Here is a 13,205-nt window from a genome sequence, read left to right as displayed (position 1 = left end):
TATATATATATATATATAAAGAAAGTCACACCAAGCGCTGTAGATTAAATATAGAGCCTGTTATTTGCTTGGCTGGTTATTATATGGCCGTTTTCCAGAGACATATCCGTTTATAGACTATAGTTATATATTATATCAACGAAGGATTAGTAATTTTGACAAACTTTATGTAACAAAACCATAGATGATACATCTTTTACCTGTCAAAAAGAGAAAAGAAATGAGTGTACAACTTTTTTACCTTTATTTTTCTTTTACGTGGAGTAAAGTAAGATTTTTTTTAACCTTTTTTTCTTTTTTTTTTCATGGGATTTTTAACTTAGCGTACATATAAAGAAAAAAAAAACTAAAAACTAAAAATGCAACAATTTTTTTAAGGAGTTAAAACAAATTTATTTTAATAAAGATTTCACCCTTATTTTATGAAGTTTATAAATTTCAGCTTTATCTAATTAATTTTTCGCGTCACATGTTAAAATCCAACGACTGAAATGAAATCACATGTTTTATTCACTTAGAACGATTATACGATTCAGATTAAAAAAAAAAAAAAGATTGAAAGCGCGTAATCAGAAGCGTTGATGTTCAGAATTAAACCACATAAGTTTTTCTAGCCAAAAAAATAACGCAAGTTTTTAATGAGCGTCTCCGCATCTAATCTCAGCACCATGGAAGCAATTTTGGTAAGTTCACAAAATTCAGATTTAGGGAAATCCAAAATACTTGGGCCCTTGGAAGCCCTTCTATCACCGTTGGATTGTTTCATCTGAAGGTCACAAAGCCCCCATAACAGTAGCTATTCCGGTAGGGTAGTATTTACCAATTTATTTATTTTTTTGGGTTTGTATAGATTTGTAATATTTTATAGTACGCAATAACTTGACAAAGAAGAGAGTGTTTGGAGAAATACGGCCGCGGAGCCAAGGCGACAATTCCGATCATTCTCTTTTCAATTGCCTGTAAATTTCTATCATTTTCTCACACTTTCTTTCTTTCCAGGCAGCTTCCTTTCATCGTTTTCGTTTTATGGTCCTGTTTGTTTTGATTTAATTGAAGGTTTCTGTAGTTGGTTATAGCGGCGATTTCCCCATGAGCGCTTGATTCTTGCGAATCTTGGCGGCTGGGTGGGCCCCAATCGTAAATGTCTCTTGTCGAGAGCGCAGCAACCGCCGTCGATTGCGTCCACCAGCGCAGCGGCGCCGCCGATCACCAATACCACCGTCTGTCGTCGAAGCGGAAGTTGGACGACTATGGTGGCCCTAACTTCGACGATTACGACGACGACGATCAGGAAGAAGGAGACAACGCTATTTTCTCTGACCTAGTCTCCGTCAGAATGAGGAAGGACGAGCTCAACGCGGTCAATTCCTCATCGGACGGCTCGCCGTGCCCCTTCTCGGCCGGCACCTCCCAGCACCTCGATTCTAGGGTTTTCGACGCTCAATCGGCCTCTTATGGGACCAGCTCCAGTCGTCCCAAGTCCACTCGGTCCCCCTCGTCGTTACAGTTCTTCGTCAGGATGCTTTCTGAGGGTTATAATCTGGTAATCCAAGCCGACGCTAACGATACCGTGAAATCGATCCATGAACGGATACAGGCGATCACCGGAATTCCTCTGTTCGAGCAGAGGCTCATTTACAGGGGAAAGCAGCTCCAGTGGGAGCAATCGCTCGCGGAATGTTCGATTCAAAACGACGCCAGTTTACAGCTCGTGGGCCGTATGCGTAGCACAGAGCACCCACACGCTTGGCAGGTTATTGACGACATGATTTCGATTATTTGCCGGCTCTGCAAAGGCGAACCTTACTCTAACGAGCCGAAAGACATCAAGAGCTGCATGAGCGAGTACTTTTCCATGACGCCCAAGGAAGAGAACGACTCGGCCACAAGCCACCTCCAGATATTCATGTCTTCCTCGGCTCCGGCGGCGCTGGTCATGCTCTACGTGTCGCCTATAAAGGAAAATAAACAGCACAGCGAAGGCGCAGTTAAGCATTTTTTGGGTTTGATTCGTAATTCGTTGCATAAACCTCTATATAATCAATGTGCACCTATTTTGTTGGAGTTTTGTAAGTTGCTTAGAAGAGTTGGGTATGAGGACCCTTTATATGTCTCTTGCCGGAATGCTTTAGGTTCCTTGTTGGAAAGTGTTGCCTCTTCGAATTCGAGTCATGGGTCGGCTTTGCCTGACAATGTTAAGGAATTGATTGGGGTACAAGAGATTTTTCCATTTGTTAGTGAGCTTTCGGAGCGGTTGTCCAGGGATTTGGTTTCGAGTGTGGAGTCGACTGGTGTGGGGCCTTTGTTGAGTGATGTCCGCGATTTTTCTGCCTTCTTGCTCCCTTTGAATAAAGCGATCACTCAGCAAGTGGGGTCTAGGGGTCGAATTTCGGTGTTGTTGGATGGAAGGGGTTATAAGCATCCATTATACGGTGAGGAGATTGAGTTTCTTCATCGCATATTTCGTCAGTTGCTTTGCAGAATGGACCAGTGTCTTCTCAAGATGGAAGACCATTTAGCTGGGAAAGGGAAGGGAGATGGTGATATAGCCCATACTCGATGGTCTCAGTATCTTGCCATTTTGAAGGAACTAAATAGCATTTCTAAACTCTATGAGGATGCTGAAGAAAGATTCTGGGCAGTATTGCGGCTCAGAAGGTCTTCATTTTGTGCGCTAGTTGTTAATTATGCAAGGCGAACTGATGATAATCAGTGGATTGTTAACCACAAGGATGTGCTTGATTTTGAATCCAGGAGGCATTTGGCCATGATGATGTTCGCTGAGGTAAAAGAAGACTATGAGGAACTGCACGAGATGCTCATCGACAGGTCTCATTTGTTGGAAGAATCTTTTGAGTACATAGGACGAGCTGATCCTGAATCATTACATGGAGGTCTGTTTATGGAATTCAAAAACGAGGAGGCCACGGGTCCAGGTGTACTGCGGGAGTGGTTCTTTTTGGTGTGCCAAGCTATATTTAATCCACAAAATGCGCTTTTTGTGGCATGCCCACATGATTGTCGAAGGTTCTATCCTAATCCTGGTGAGTTTCATCTGACTTTTGATGGAACATCTATTTAGACATCAGTTAGATCTTTTTCATTTTCTTTATGCCTTTTTTTGTGTGAAAAGATGTTGTCTTGTAGGAATAATGACAGAATAAATCATAGATTGCATTCTATACCCAATTTATATTGGACTTGGAGTAGAAAGGCATGAGTGAAGGCTCAAGAATGATTTGAATTTTGAGTGGCATGGGATCCAAAAACATGTTCTAGAATTTGGTTACTCTGGGAAAGTAGTTTGGTTATGTATTATTGATCTTAAACATCAAATGTTTGTGTGTACGTGCACATAGGTGCATATTCGCGTGAGAGGGAGAGTAGTGAGGAGGAAGGGTTAAATAGATTCTTGGAACAGTTACAGATTTTACTTAACACCCATGACCTATGGATCATATTACATGCGTCATTTGGGTCTTGGTTTTCGATGTTGTAATAGGAACACTGGAAACTAAAAACTATAAATGCCAATGTTTCGCGGTTAACAGTTCTTGTTGAAATCATTATCTGCATTGAATGTTTAGTTACCTTGGAGAAATTGAGAGTGTGAATAGTTTAGTGATAGGTATGTCTTCTCATAGGAATGCTTTTGATGACTTATTTCTGAATTTTTGTGTTTTACTTTGTTCTTATAATTACAGTTAGTATGGAAGAGAATACCAAAATCTGAAAATTGGGATGAAGCCTCTGTCTTTTAATGATGGCTGGGTGTCAGTTGAAAGTAATAAGGAGATTATGATGACTCAGTATGGGTTCTTTCATTAGTTTATAATCTATGGGCTTTTGCAGGTTATTAGATCATTTGAAATTGTGTGTTACATTACATGTATCCATTGCAAAATTCTGTGAAATAAACAAATTCTTCAATGGTACTCAGTTTACATCTCATTTCTTTCTACAGCTTCTGTGGTTGATCCCTTGCACCTTGAGTATTTTGCGTTTGCTGGTCGGGTGATTGCATTGGCTTTGATGCATAAAGTGCAAGTAGGCATAGTCTTTGATCGTATGTTTTTCCAGCAATTGGCTGGAAATTCTTTGATCTCTCTAGAAGACATATGCGATGCTGATCCTTGCTTGTATAGTAGCTGCAAAAAGATCCTACAGATGGATGCTGAGTTTATTGATTCAGATGCTTTAGGGTTAACTTTTGCTCGAGAAATTGAGGAGTTAGGAGCAAGGAGAGTTGTGGAGCTCTGCCCTGGAGGGAAAAGTATTGTTGTTAACAGCAAAAACAGGGACGAGTATGTTAAACTTCTTATTCAGCATCAGTTTGTCAAATCCATCTCTGCACAGGTGTCACGTTTCGGTCAAGGCTTTGCTGATATGCTCTGTAAGCCTAGTGACTCAAGTCTGAATATGTTCTGTAAGTTTCGTCTTCAGACGTCCTTTTTCCAGGGTTTAGAGCTTCAAGATCTTGATTTGATGCTACATGGAAGTGAAAGTGCTATTAGCGTTGAAGATTGGAAAGCTCATACTGAGTACAATGGCTACAAAGAGAATGACTCTCAGATAGTCTGGTTCTGGAAGGTATGCCTCCCTTCAGGATCCTTGTTTTTTCAAAAATTTCCTTCGCTTTTCTAAGTCCCCGTATACCTGCAATAGACTAAATATTTTCTTCCCTCTCTAGTTCTTTATGGTTATCCTTTTCCGTCATTCTATTATGTCAATGAATAATAAGTTTGAAATTTGCTCTCTAATTTTTAAACATGTACATATCAAAGTGTATTTTGACATGGCAGGCGTTCTGCATGTATGCTGCTTGAGTTTTTAACATTAATTAACTTTTTTTTTTTTCTCTTTTGGATGTTTCTTTGTGTATTGCTCATAGATTAAACAACTGATCATTACTAGATATATAAGACCTTTGGGCATAGTGCACGCCACCTTTATAGTAGATGGTTTAAGGTAAAAGAGACTTACTTTTTGCAAGTCCATAATGGTTTTGGGTTTGAGTAGGAACAGTTGAGAACCTTACGGCATGTATGGTTGAGGGTAATTGAATGGGAAGTATAAAGGAATGATAATTCCCTCAAAAAGGGTTTAATTTAGGTGGAGAAGTTGAGATTGGAAAAGCTTTTCCAACGGAAAGGTTACTCACCCAAACCGGTGGAATTGGCACTCATTTCTAGGGTGACAGGAATATTCAGGCCATTCCACGTATAAATTTGTTTTGTCCTAATTGCCACTTTATGTTTTATTTACATTAGAATAGAACAAAGGTAGAAGAACCCAACCTAGACTCCATTGTCTCCGTCATTTGCTGATCATTGTTGGCCATTGCCGCCACCAACGCTGGCGCTCCAAAGAACTCATGATCAGTCCTTATCTCTTCTCTCCTCCACTGTCAACCTCATCCTCTCTCTCATTTCCCCATTGACCCTGATCTCAACATTCTCATCTCTGTCACCGGTCTTGACATTTTGATGTTTGGAGGGCAGCCTTGCTTTGGTGATGACAGCAGCCATATCGCGGCTGAGAGTGCTTGTTCTCTACGTTGAGAGTAGATCTTATGGGCAAAAGCATGTAGATCAGTGTGAAAACCAAGGCATGGCCTGCAAATGGTGTTCCAACTTCCATCAAGTGCAAGCTATTCCCTCTAGATGTGTAGACAAATCATTGAGAATTTTCCACAAAGGACATTTGTGTATATCCATGATTTAGATAAAGTATTTGAGATTAGAAGAACATGAGTTTGGTGAAGAACACCCATTTGGCATGGGAAGAAGAATGCATTTTGTTGATCCTTTGTTTCATTATTATTATTATTACTATTTTTTGAGGAAATAGTTAACACTTTTTTAGTTTGTATCTCTATAACATTTTTTAATATTGATTTTAAATAATAACGAACTTTGTGATAAAAAAAAAAAAGATTAGATTGTTTTTTAATTGATTAGATAACCATTTTCAAGTTGAGCGTATTTTTGTCAAAGTACTTTGAATTTCATTAATTAACCAAATTTCATAATTCACGTTCAAGTACTAATTCTATAACCCTTCCCAATCAAATAAAAGAATCTCTTTTTTTTTCTTTTTTTTTTTTGAATTCCTATTCTATTTCATTCTTATTACCATTACCATTTCACCACTGCAACCAAACGCCCCCTTCGTGTGTAGTCTTATTGCCTGTCTTTATTCAGTGTCTATGTAGCGTCTTCATTTTCTATTGGAAAATTTTGAAAGGGAAAGCACTCGTTTTCTGTAAAGATGGTTATGAGGGTGTCCTTTTGTGCGAGTATATCCATCCTTGTAAAACACCATGATAGAGTCGTGAATCCTTTTTTTTTTTTTAATTCCTATTCCATTCTGGTCTTATTACCATTAGCATTTCACCACTGCAACCAAATGCACCCTTAGTGTGTAGTCTTAATGCCCGTCTTTATTCAGTGTCTATGTAGCTCCTTCATTTTCTATTTGCGAAATTTTGAAAGGGAAAGCACTCGTTCCCTGTAAAGATGGTTGTGAGGGTGTATTTTTGTGCGAGTATATTTATCCTTGTAAAACAGCATGATAGAGTCGTGATTCTTTGCTTAATGTTTGTTGGAGGATTGGCCATTGCTGATTGGAAAGTATGGGAATGAAATATTTTGACTCGGTTAATTATTTCTTATTCATTTATATATTGTCCAGCTTTATTGTATTAACAAAAAACTGTATACAAGTGAACACCATTTTGTGACTGTTTGGTGTTCTAATTATTCTCGAGGGTTTTTGGTTTTGTTTCTTTATGATTTGTGTTGGTTTTTGTCAATTTAAGTGGCATTTTTTCCCCAAGGATTTAGCATACATATTTGTCATTATAGAGATATAGTGTAGAAACTTTCTTTTAGGATTTTTAAAGCATCTTGTCAGTGGACGCTCTCGAATAGGAACCATGGAAATATAGTGGTCTCCAATTGGAACTTGGTTGAGGAAAAAAGAGTTGTGAAACAGGATTATGGTTATGGATAAAAGAGCTGAAACACATTATCTGTAGTATACCTTACATTGAAGGCTCCAATCTGAGTTTAATTGACGACGCTTGAATGATTTCAAAAAAAAAAAAAAAAAAAATCTGCTTTGTAGGTTTCCTATCAAACGAAATTTCTGTGTTTCTTGTATAATAGTAACACGTATGCTCACGAGTGCACACATAAATACATTGTTTGGTTCCTTGCAAAAGAGAATGATATCGAATATGGCGATTGTTCTTATTAATTTAACTAAACTCTGATACCAATATTTTTGTCATTAAACTATCCTGGAAAAAAATCTGCACAGATTGTTGAGGAAATGTCCACAGAGCAAAGAAAGATTCTTCTCTTCTTTTGGACCTCCGTGAAGTATCTTCCAGTTGAGGGTTTCCGTGGTTTGGCTTCTCGGCTTTATATCTACAGGTCCTCGGAGCCTCACGATCGCCTGCCTTCATCTCATACATGTTTTTACCGGTTGTGCTTCCCGCCGTATTCGTCTATGCGCATGCTGCAAGACCGCCTACGCATCATAACACAAGAACATTTTGGAAGTAGCTTTGGCACATGGTGACGATAGGTGCATCTGGATTATTTTCCTGCACATAAAAAAGATTGGAACTCAGCTTGTACAGATTATAGATAGTATCTTGTTTGTCCTTGTCAGTAGAGTATGTGAGAAGACACTCTAGTCCGCAAGTTGCTCTTTATTTAAGGCCGCATTGTCATTGCTCTTTTTTGTCTACTGTTTATACAGGTATAGTATAAATAAAGCAGGGAAGGAACAAAGAAACAAAATTTCTCTGCTTTCGTAGATATGCCCCTTCTTTAATTAGCTGTTGGTTTTCATGACTTGTAAGTAAAACACAGATCGTGCAATGACATGCAAGTCAATAGAACGATTTACCCGTTACTGTCTCTATATTACTCTTGATCTTTTGCTCGCCCAGATGTACGCACATATGAAAGGACTTTTGATTATTATTGATATTAGAAGCAAATGGGGGAAGAGGAATATTTCTTGGTCGGAGTCGTCACTACTTCTTCCTCTTCCCCCTTTTTTTTTTTTTTTTTTTTTTTTTTTTTGGGGATAAGTAGTCGGAGTCATGACTTGATAATGTGCATATTTTCCTCTTCTCAGCATATTGAAAACTCCTGATAGAATTCTTATTTCTCAACTTAGCCCGTCTTTCTCGAATATTGCTACCGTTCGTTCACCTCTCACTTGAGTAATCTCAATGGTAACTAAGGAATATCTTGAAACATGTCAATTTCTTTGATCCTATAAAGCTCAATTTCTAATTGCTTCTCTCTTAAGGTTTCGTCTCTATGTGCAATTTGTTAATAAGGGGATTTGTTTAGTGCTAAAGATTACGAGAGGGAGAAAGGTCAAGAGATTTCCCTCCTCAAAGAGATGGTTGAAGACTTGAAGCGCTTGAGAGTGAATGTCAAGATCATATTTTCCCAAACTTTTGCTTGTAGTTCCTAGCAAGAAAGTTGTGTACTTGTTTTTTTTACAAGAGATCATCTTTTCACTCCCAAATTTTGGAGCTGAGCAGGTTTATGCCTCCCATCTCCATTACCATCCAACAGATTTTTCATATAAAGGGAACTCCGAACCGTCTTTGCATGCGCCGGGACGATTTACTCATCGCCCCACTGATAAAATTGAAATCCACTGCTCACAACTCATAAGTCCCTGCTAAAAAGAAGTTGCTTCATGACAGAAATAATATGTTTCTATGTGGAAACCAGCAACAACATTATTTAGTAAGGCACTCATCAAAATATTATGAAGCTATAACGGCAATAAAGAAATAAAAATTTATTCAAACCAAACAAAAATCACATCTCATCACACCATATCAAACTCATTTCCAACTCTTCTGAATCCAAGAGCCATACCCACCCCCCACCGATCCACACACCTTCAAATCTTATAGTAATACATGCAATATCCCCCATCTAAAAATAGGGGTTTTCTAATTTTCCACCTCTTCGCCACTCAAAAAGATACATATATAAATATATATTCTCCACATGCATGGCGAGTATGCTGACTTGGACCCAAAGTGCTTATAATAACTGCAGCATCCAAATTCCAAACCTCATCCGATGCTTTGCTTTGCTTTAACTAAAACCATATAAACTAGTGAATGAAGTAAAAGAAAAAGGTGAAAAGAAGAAGAAAAGAAAAGGTGACAGACTTTGACATGCAACCTAGAAAAAAGATCGATAAGCCCCCCCCAACAAACTAATCCGTTTCATCATAAAACCATGATCGTATCTATTCCTCTATCTTCTCAACTGGAACATCTGTCTCAACTGGAACATCTGTGGAGGCCTCTTCTGCTGCTTCAACAGGAGCTGCGGGTTCTTTCTCTTCTTCTGCAGCAGTCGCCTCAGTTGCGGCTGTTTCTGAGGTCTCTTCTTTGCTCTCCTCAGCTGGGGCTGCAGCCTCTTCTTCTTTAACTTCTCGAGTCTCTTCGACTATTTTCTCAGCTGCAACTGGTTCTTCCTCAACCGCAGGCTCTTCCGCTTTCACCTCCTCGTCCTTGGTCTCCGCTGCTTCAGCCGGCGGGGCTTCTGCTACAGCAGCCGCGGGTTGCTCCGCGGCCTCTGCAGGCACTTCCTTGTCTTCTTCTGTACTGGTTGGGGCGGGTGCTTCCGGGGCGGCCTCTGGCTCCTCTGGTTTTGTCTCCTCAACCTTGATCGTCTCAGTAGTCTCGTTCTCTGGCACTGGTGTTGCTGCTGCTGCTGGTGAAACCTGCGCTTTTTTTTTTTTTTTTTAACACACTTTTCTTAGACAAAAAGAAGCAGATTTTGATTGACTAGATCGTTTTGAAGATAGAAAAAAAAAGTTTTGAGAAACTAATTTGATATAAGAATTAAAGAGTAATGATCATATACGGTCACAGAATCATTCATAGTTATAAAGCTGCAGTGAACAGAAAAAAAAAAAAAAAAAAAAAAAAAAAAAGATGATTTGTTTCCCTCTCTTTTCGGAAAGAAAATGTATGGCCAAGTTTGCCAATGAGAGAAATTTAGGTCTCTTGGAGCGCAGATTAGATTATAAGCATACATTTCGATCGGTTACTATTAACGTGTCTTAAAGCAGTTGATACAATACTATTCATTCACTATATTAAGTGATTGATCAAGAACGTTGGAGTTAATTCATCAGAGAAAACAGGCCATGACAAAAGGTCAAAGACGGATTGATCAACCAACACCATCATGATATGCAAATTGATGACAGTGATCTCACTTTGAAAGCAAAAACAAGTTCATAAATCAATCCAGTATGTCCATATGGGTGAACTCGGGATCGATGCTACTGTGTTAGTCATAAACAAGCAGATCGCATCTCCCACATATGAAGTACATCAGTATTGAAAAACTCATTTCTCCGTTCGGAGTTCGATAACAAGATGCAAAATATGAAAAAAAAAAAAAAAAAAAAAAATTGGGCAAAAAAAAAAAAAAAAAAAAAAAAAAAAAAAAAAAAAAAAAAAAAATTGAGAACGTCTGGATCAACCCTATATATCTTCTACCTGATGCAGCCAAAAAAAAAAAAAAAAAAAGAAAAAAAAGAAATGAATGAGTGTTTGAGTTATACCTCAGCGGTGGCCATATTTGAAGTAAAAAAAAAAAAAAAGGACAGAAAAGAATAATAAAGGTTGTTGGGAAAACAAAGAATGCTTGATTGCTAGCTAGTGTGGTGAAGAGATGATCCGAATGAGAGCTATATATAGAGGAGTGAAGTGCTAAAACTAAATAAAAAAGAATTGTTGAAGGGGAGTGGGGTATGAACACTTGAAGAATCTTTTTTGCCATTTGACACCTCACGTCACTGACAGAAAATTAAAGGACACTAGTTTGTCTAGTTGTAAATGTTTTTCCTTTGTAATTTTTTTTCATTTTTTTTTAAGAGTTAGAGCAATTATAATCATAGATAAGATTTTTATAATATTTATATATAGCTTTTATAGACAATGAATGAGAAGTGCCATGTGGTGGAGGCCATTTCTCTTACCAGCATCATATCCATTCTTTCCTTTTGAGTTGGTTTCCCATTGTTTTTTTGTAGCTGCGGAACATGTAGATGACTTACTATCATGTGCTCATGTTCCTAAAGTTTCTATTCATTGGGAGTTAAAAATGCGGATTTCATTTTCAAATTACATGTTAATTATCTAATTCCGTCGTGTTAAAATGGATTTACAGCTCTCTTTTCCTAAAAAATAAAAAATGAAAAATCATATATGATATATAACCCTTCAGTATTAATTTTCCTGCATTATGAATGGAGCTGTACTTTTGAATTTATTTGGAAAAATGCTAAAAAAAAGTAGGGAGAAAGAGGAAAATAGGTCAAGACTTGAGATGAATTAAAATTAATAGGCTAATAGTTTACATAAGTTAATAAATAGGTCAAATTACTGTTTTGTTCCATAACTTGTCTGGTTATGAACCATAACTTGACAAGTTATTGTCAATTTTTATCCATAACTTATATGGCTATGAACCATAACTTGACAAGTTTACCCATAATTTATCTGATTATGAACCATAACTTAACAAATTATGACCTATTAATTTTTATAACTAAAAATTGACCTATATACTTTCTTAAACTTTTCAAATTACTGTGCGTTTGGTAGAGGGATTTGTTCCCTGATTCGAATCATGATTCGTGGTTCGCTACAGTATTTTCTCTCACAAAAAATACACGTAAATCAAAAATGGTTCGAATCACATAATTTAAATCCTCCAACCAAACGAACCCTCAGTCTATTTTCTATTATTTTTGAAAAAAGCAATGCATGGGCCATGAGGCACGCAGGGAATCTGCAATTACTTGATTTTTTTTTGTCGTTTTCTTACTTGAAGCAATAATAAAATATGATAATAACATCTATTAAAAGAGGTAATATAAAAGTAACTTAAAAAATTTTATATAATAGCTAAAATCTAAAGACGAGTTTTGAACAAATAAAACAATTACATATGCCCCAAAAGAACAAACTAATTGTTCAAAAGTTATTAGTGACGTCCTTTTGCTGAGAAAAAAAAAACTTCAAAGAAAAAGAAGGGTACTCTTAACGGTGTGACTATTGTAGTCAAAATGCCTACTTTACCCAAAGTTTTAAGGTTGTATTTATTTCTTTTAGACTATTTTTCTTAATAAAAAAGATTATGGTCCCGTTCATTTCGCTGATTCGAATTTAGAATTCGAGTTATACTACGGTAAAAAGCTTTCACAAACAATTACATCTAACTTTTTTACTACAGTAAAAAACTCTCACATAAAATTACATCTCAACTCAAATCAGCGAACTAAACGGGATCATATATTTCGGGTTGATAACATGGACATAAACCTAACAAAAGCCAGCAACGGCTCTAGGCCGGTTCTAGAAAGGGGACCCACATCACTAACTGGGATCATTACCGTCCATTTCAGCCCCACAACGCAAGTTGGTCTCCTTCCCACGTACATTTTTATATTGCCGTGGACAACTTTTTCCCCACCCTTTGATTAAGCCCATTTCGTCTTAACTTTGGGAACCGCCCTTAATCCCCCCATGGGCCCACTTGTTGATGCTTTCTAGGTAGGATCCTCGTGGCATTGATCCCACTTGCCGCCGTCGGATGTGCCATGCTGGAGCACACTCATCGCTCAAATCATTCCTCAGAACAAATTTACCTTTTTGACGTGCCAAAAACACCCTTTACCTCGTATGCCAAAATGATGGCAAAATGAAAGGTGTAATGAGTCATTTTGGCATGCTTTAATTGTGGATCTAAGGGCGATTTTGGGGGTTTTTTTTTTATTTTTTATTTTTTTATAATTGACGATTTTGGAGGTTGGGTTTACAATTTGGTACGAATTTTGTCGTAGATCTCAACAATATTATTCCCTCACTAACCTAGGATTTTGGACGTAACCCAATCATGCCTCGAGTTGTGTGTCATCCATTCATCATTTGATGTGATTTCTCTTTTATTTTTTATAATGTGAGAATTTAAATATCCGGTGTTAAAAAAAAAACATTGTTGGTATTACTATCTTGAATAAGCGCAAAATCTATGCAAGTTAGTTTTATACATCTTTTTATTTTGATGTAATTTTGATCAATTTTAGCATTAAAAAACATGCAATAGTATACAAATACTTTATCTTAGGTC

The 13,205-nt window shown here is 37.4% G+C and overlaps 2 protein-coding genes across 5 annotated transcripts; one reads left to right on the top strand and one right to left on the bottom strand.

The window, feature by feature from the left end:
• The first annotated feature begins 840 nt into the window (after positions 1–840).
• Positions 841–7,933, top strand: LOC21396821 (E3 ubiquitin-protein ligase UPL5). 4 transcript variants are annotated; one of them, XM_024162065.1, is made up of 4 exons: positions 841–959; positions 1,077–3,044; positions 3,965–4,590; positions 7,324–7,933. In XM_024162065.1, exons 2-4 carry the CDS (start codon positions 1,142–1,144, stop codon positions 7,585–7,587), a joined length of 2,793 nt encoding a protein of 930 aa, XP_024017833.1. In that variant the 5' UTR covers positions 841–959; positions 1,077–1,141; the 3' UTR covers positions 7,588–7,933. The 4 variants fall into 4 exon arrangements, with proteins under 4 accessions (XP_024017833.1, XP_024017831.1, XP_024017832.1 ...); XM_024162063.1 differs by having other exon boundaries at positions 1,067–3,044; XM_024162064.1 differs by having other exon boundaries at positions 1,057–3,044.
• An 890-nt stretch (positions 7,934–8,823) lies between these two features.
• LOC21396820 (major latex allergen Hev b 5) lies at positions 8,824–10,736 on the bottom strand. Its single transcript, XM_024162086.1, has 2 exons — positions 10,633–10,736; positions 8,824–9,780 (listed from the first exon to the last, which is right to left on the bottom strand). The coding sequence occupies exons 1-2, from the start codon at positions 10,645–10,647 to the stop codon at positions 9,301–9,303; spliced, it is 495 nt and encodes a 164-aa protein (XP_024017854.1). The 5' UTR covers positions 10,648–10,736; the 3' UTR covers positions 8,824–9,300.
• Positions 10,737–13,205: the final 2,469 nt, after the last annotated feature.

This window comes from Morus notabilis, unplaced genomic scaffold (assembly GCF_000414095.1).
Source record: "Morus notabilis unplaced genomic scaffold, ASM41409v2 Scaffold802, whole genome shotgun sequence".
In the NCBI taxonomy this organism is placed as follows: Eukaryota; Viridiplantae; Streptophyta; class Magnoliopsida; order Rosales; family Moraceae; genus Morus; species Morus notabilis.
Note: the sequence above shows the minus strand (reverse complement) of the source record. Positions and strands in the feature narration are given on the sequence as shown.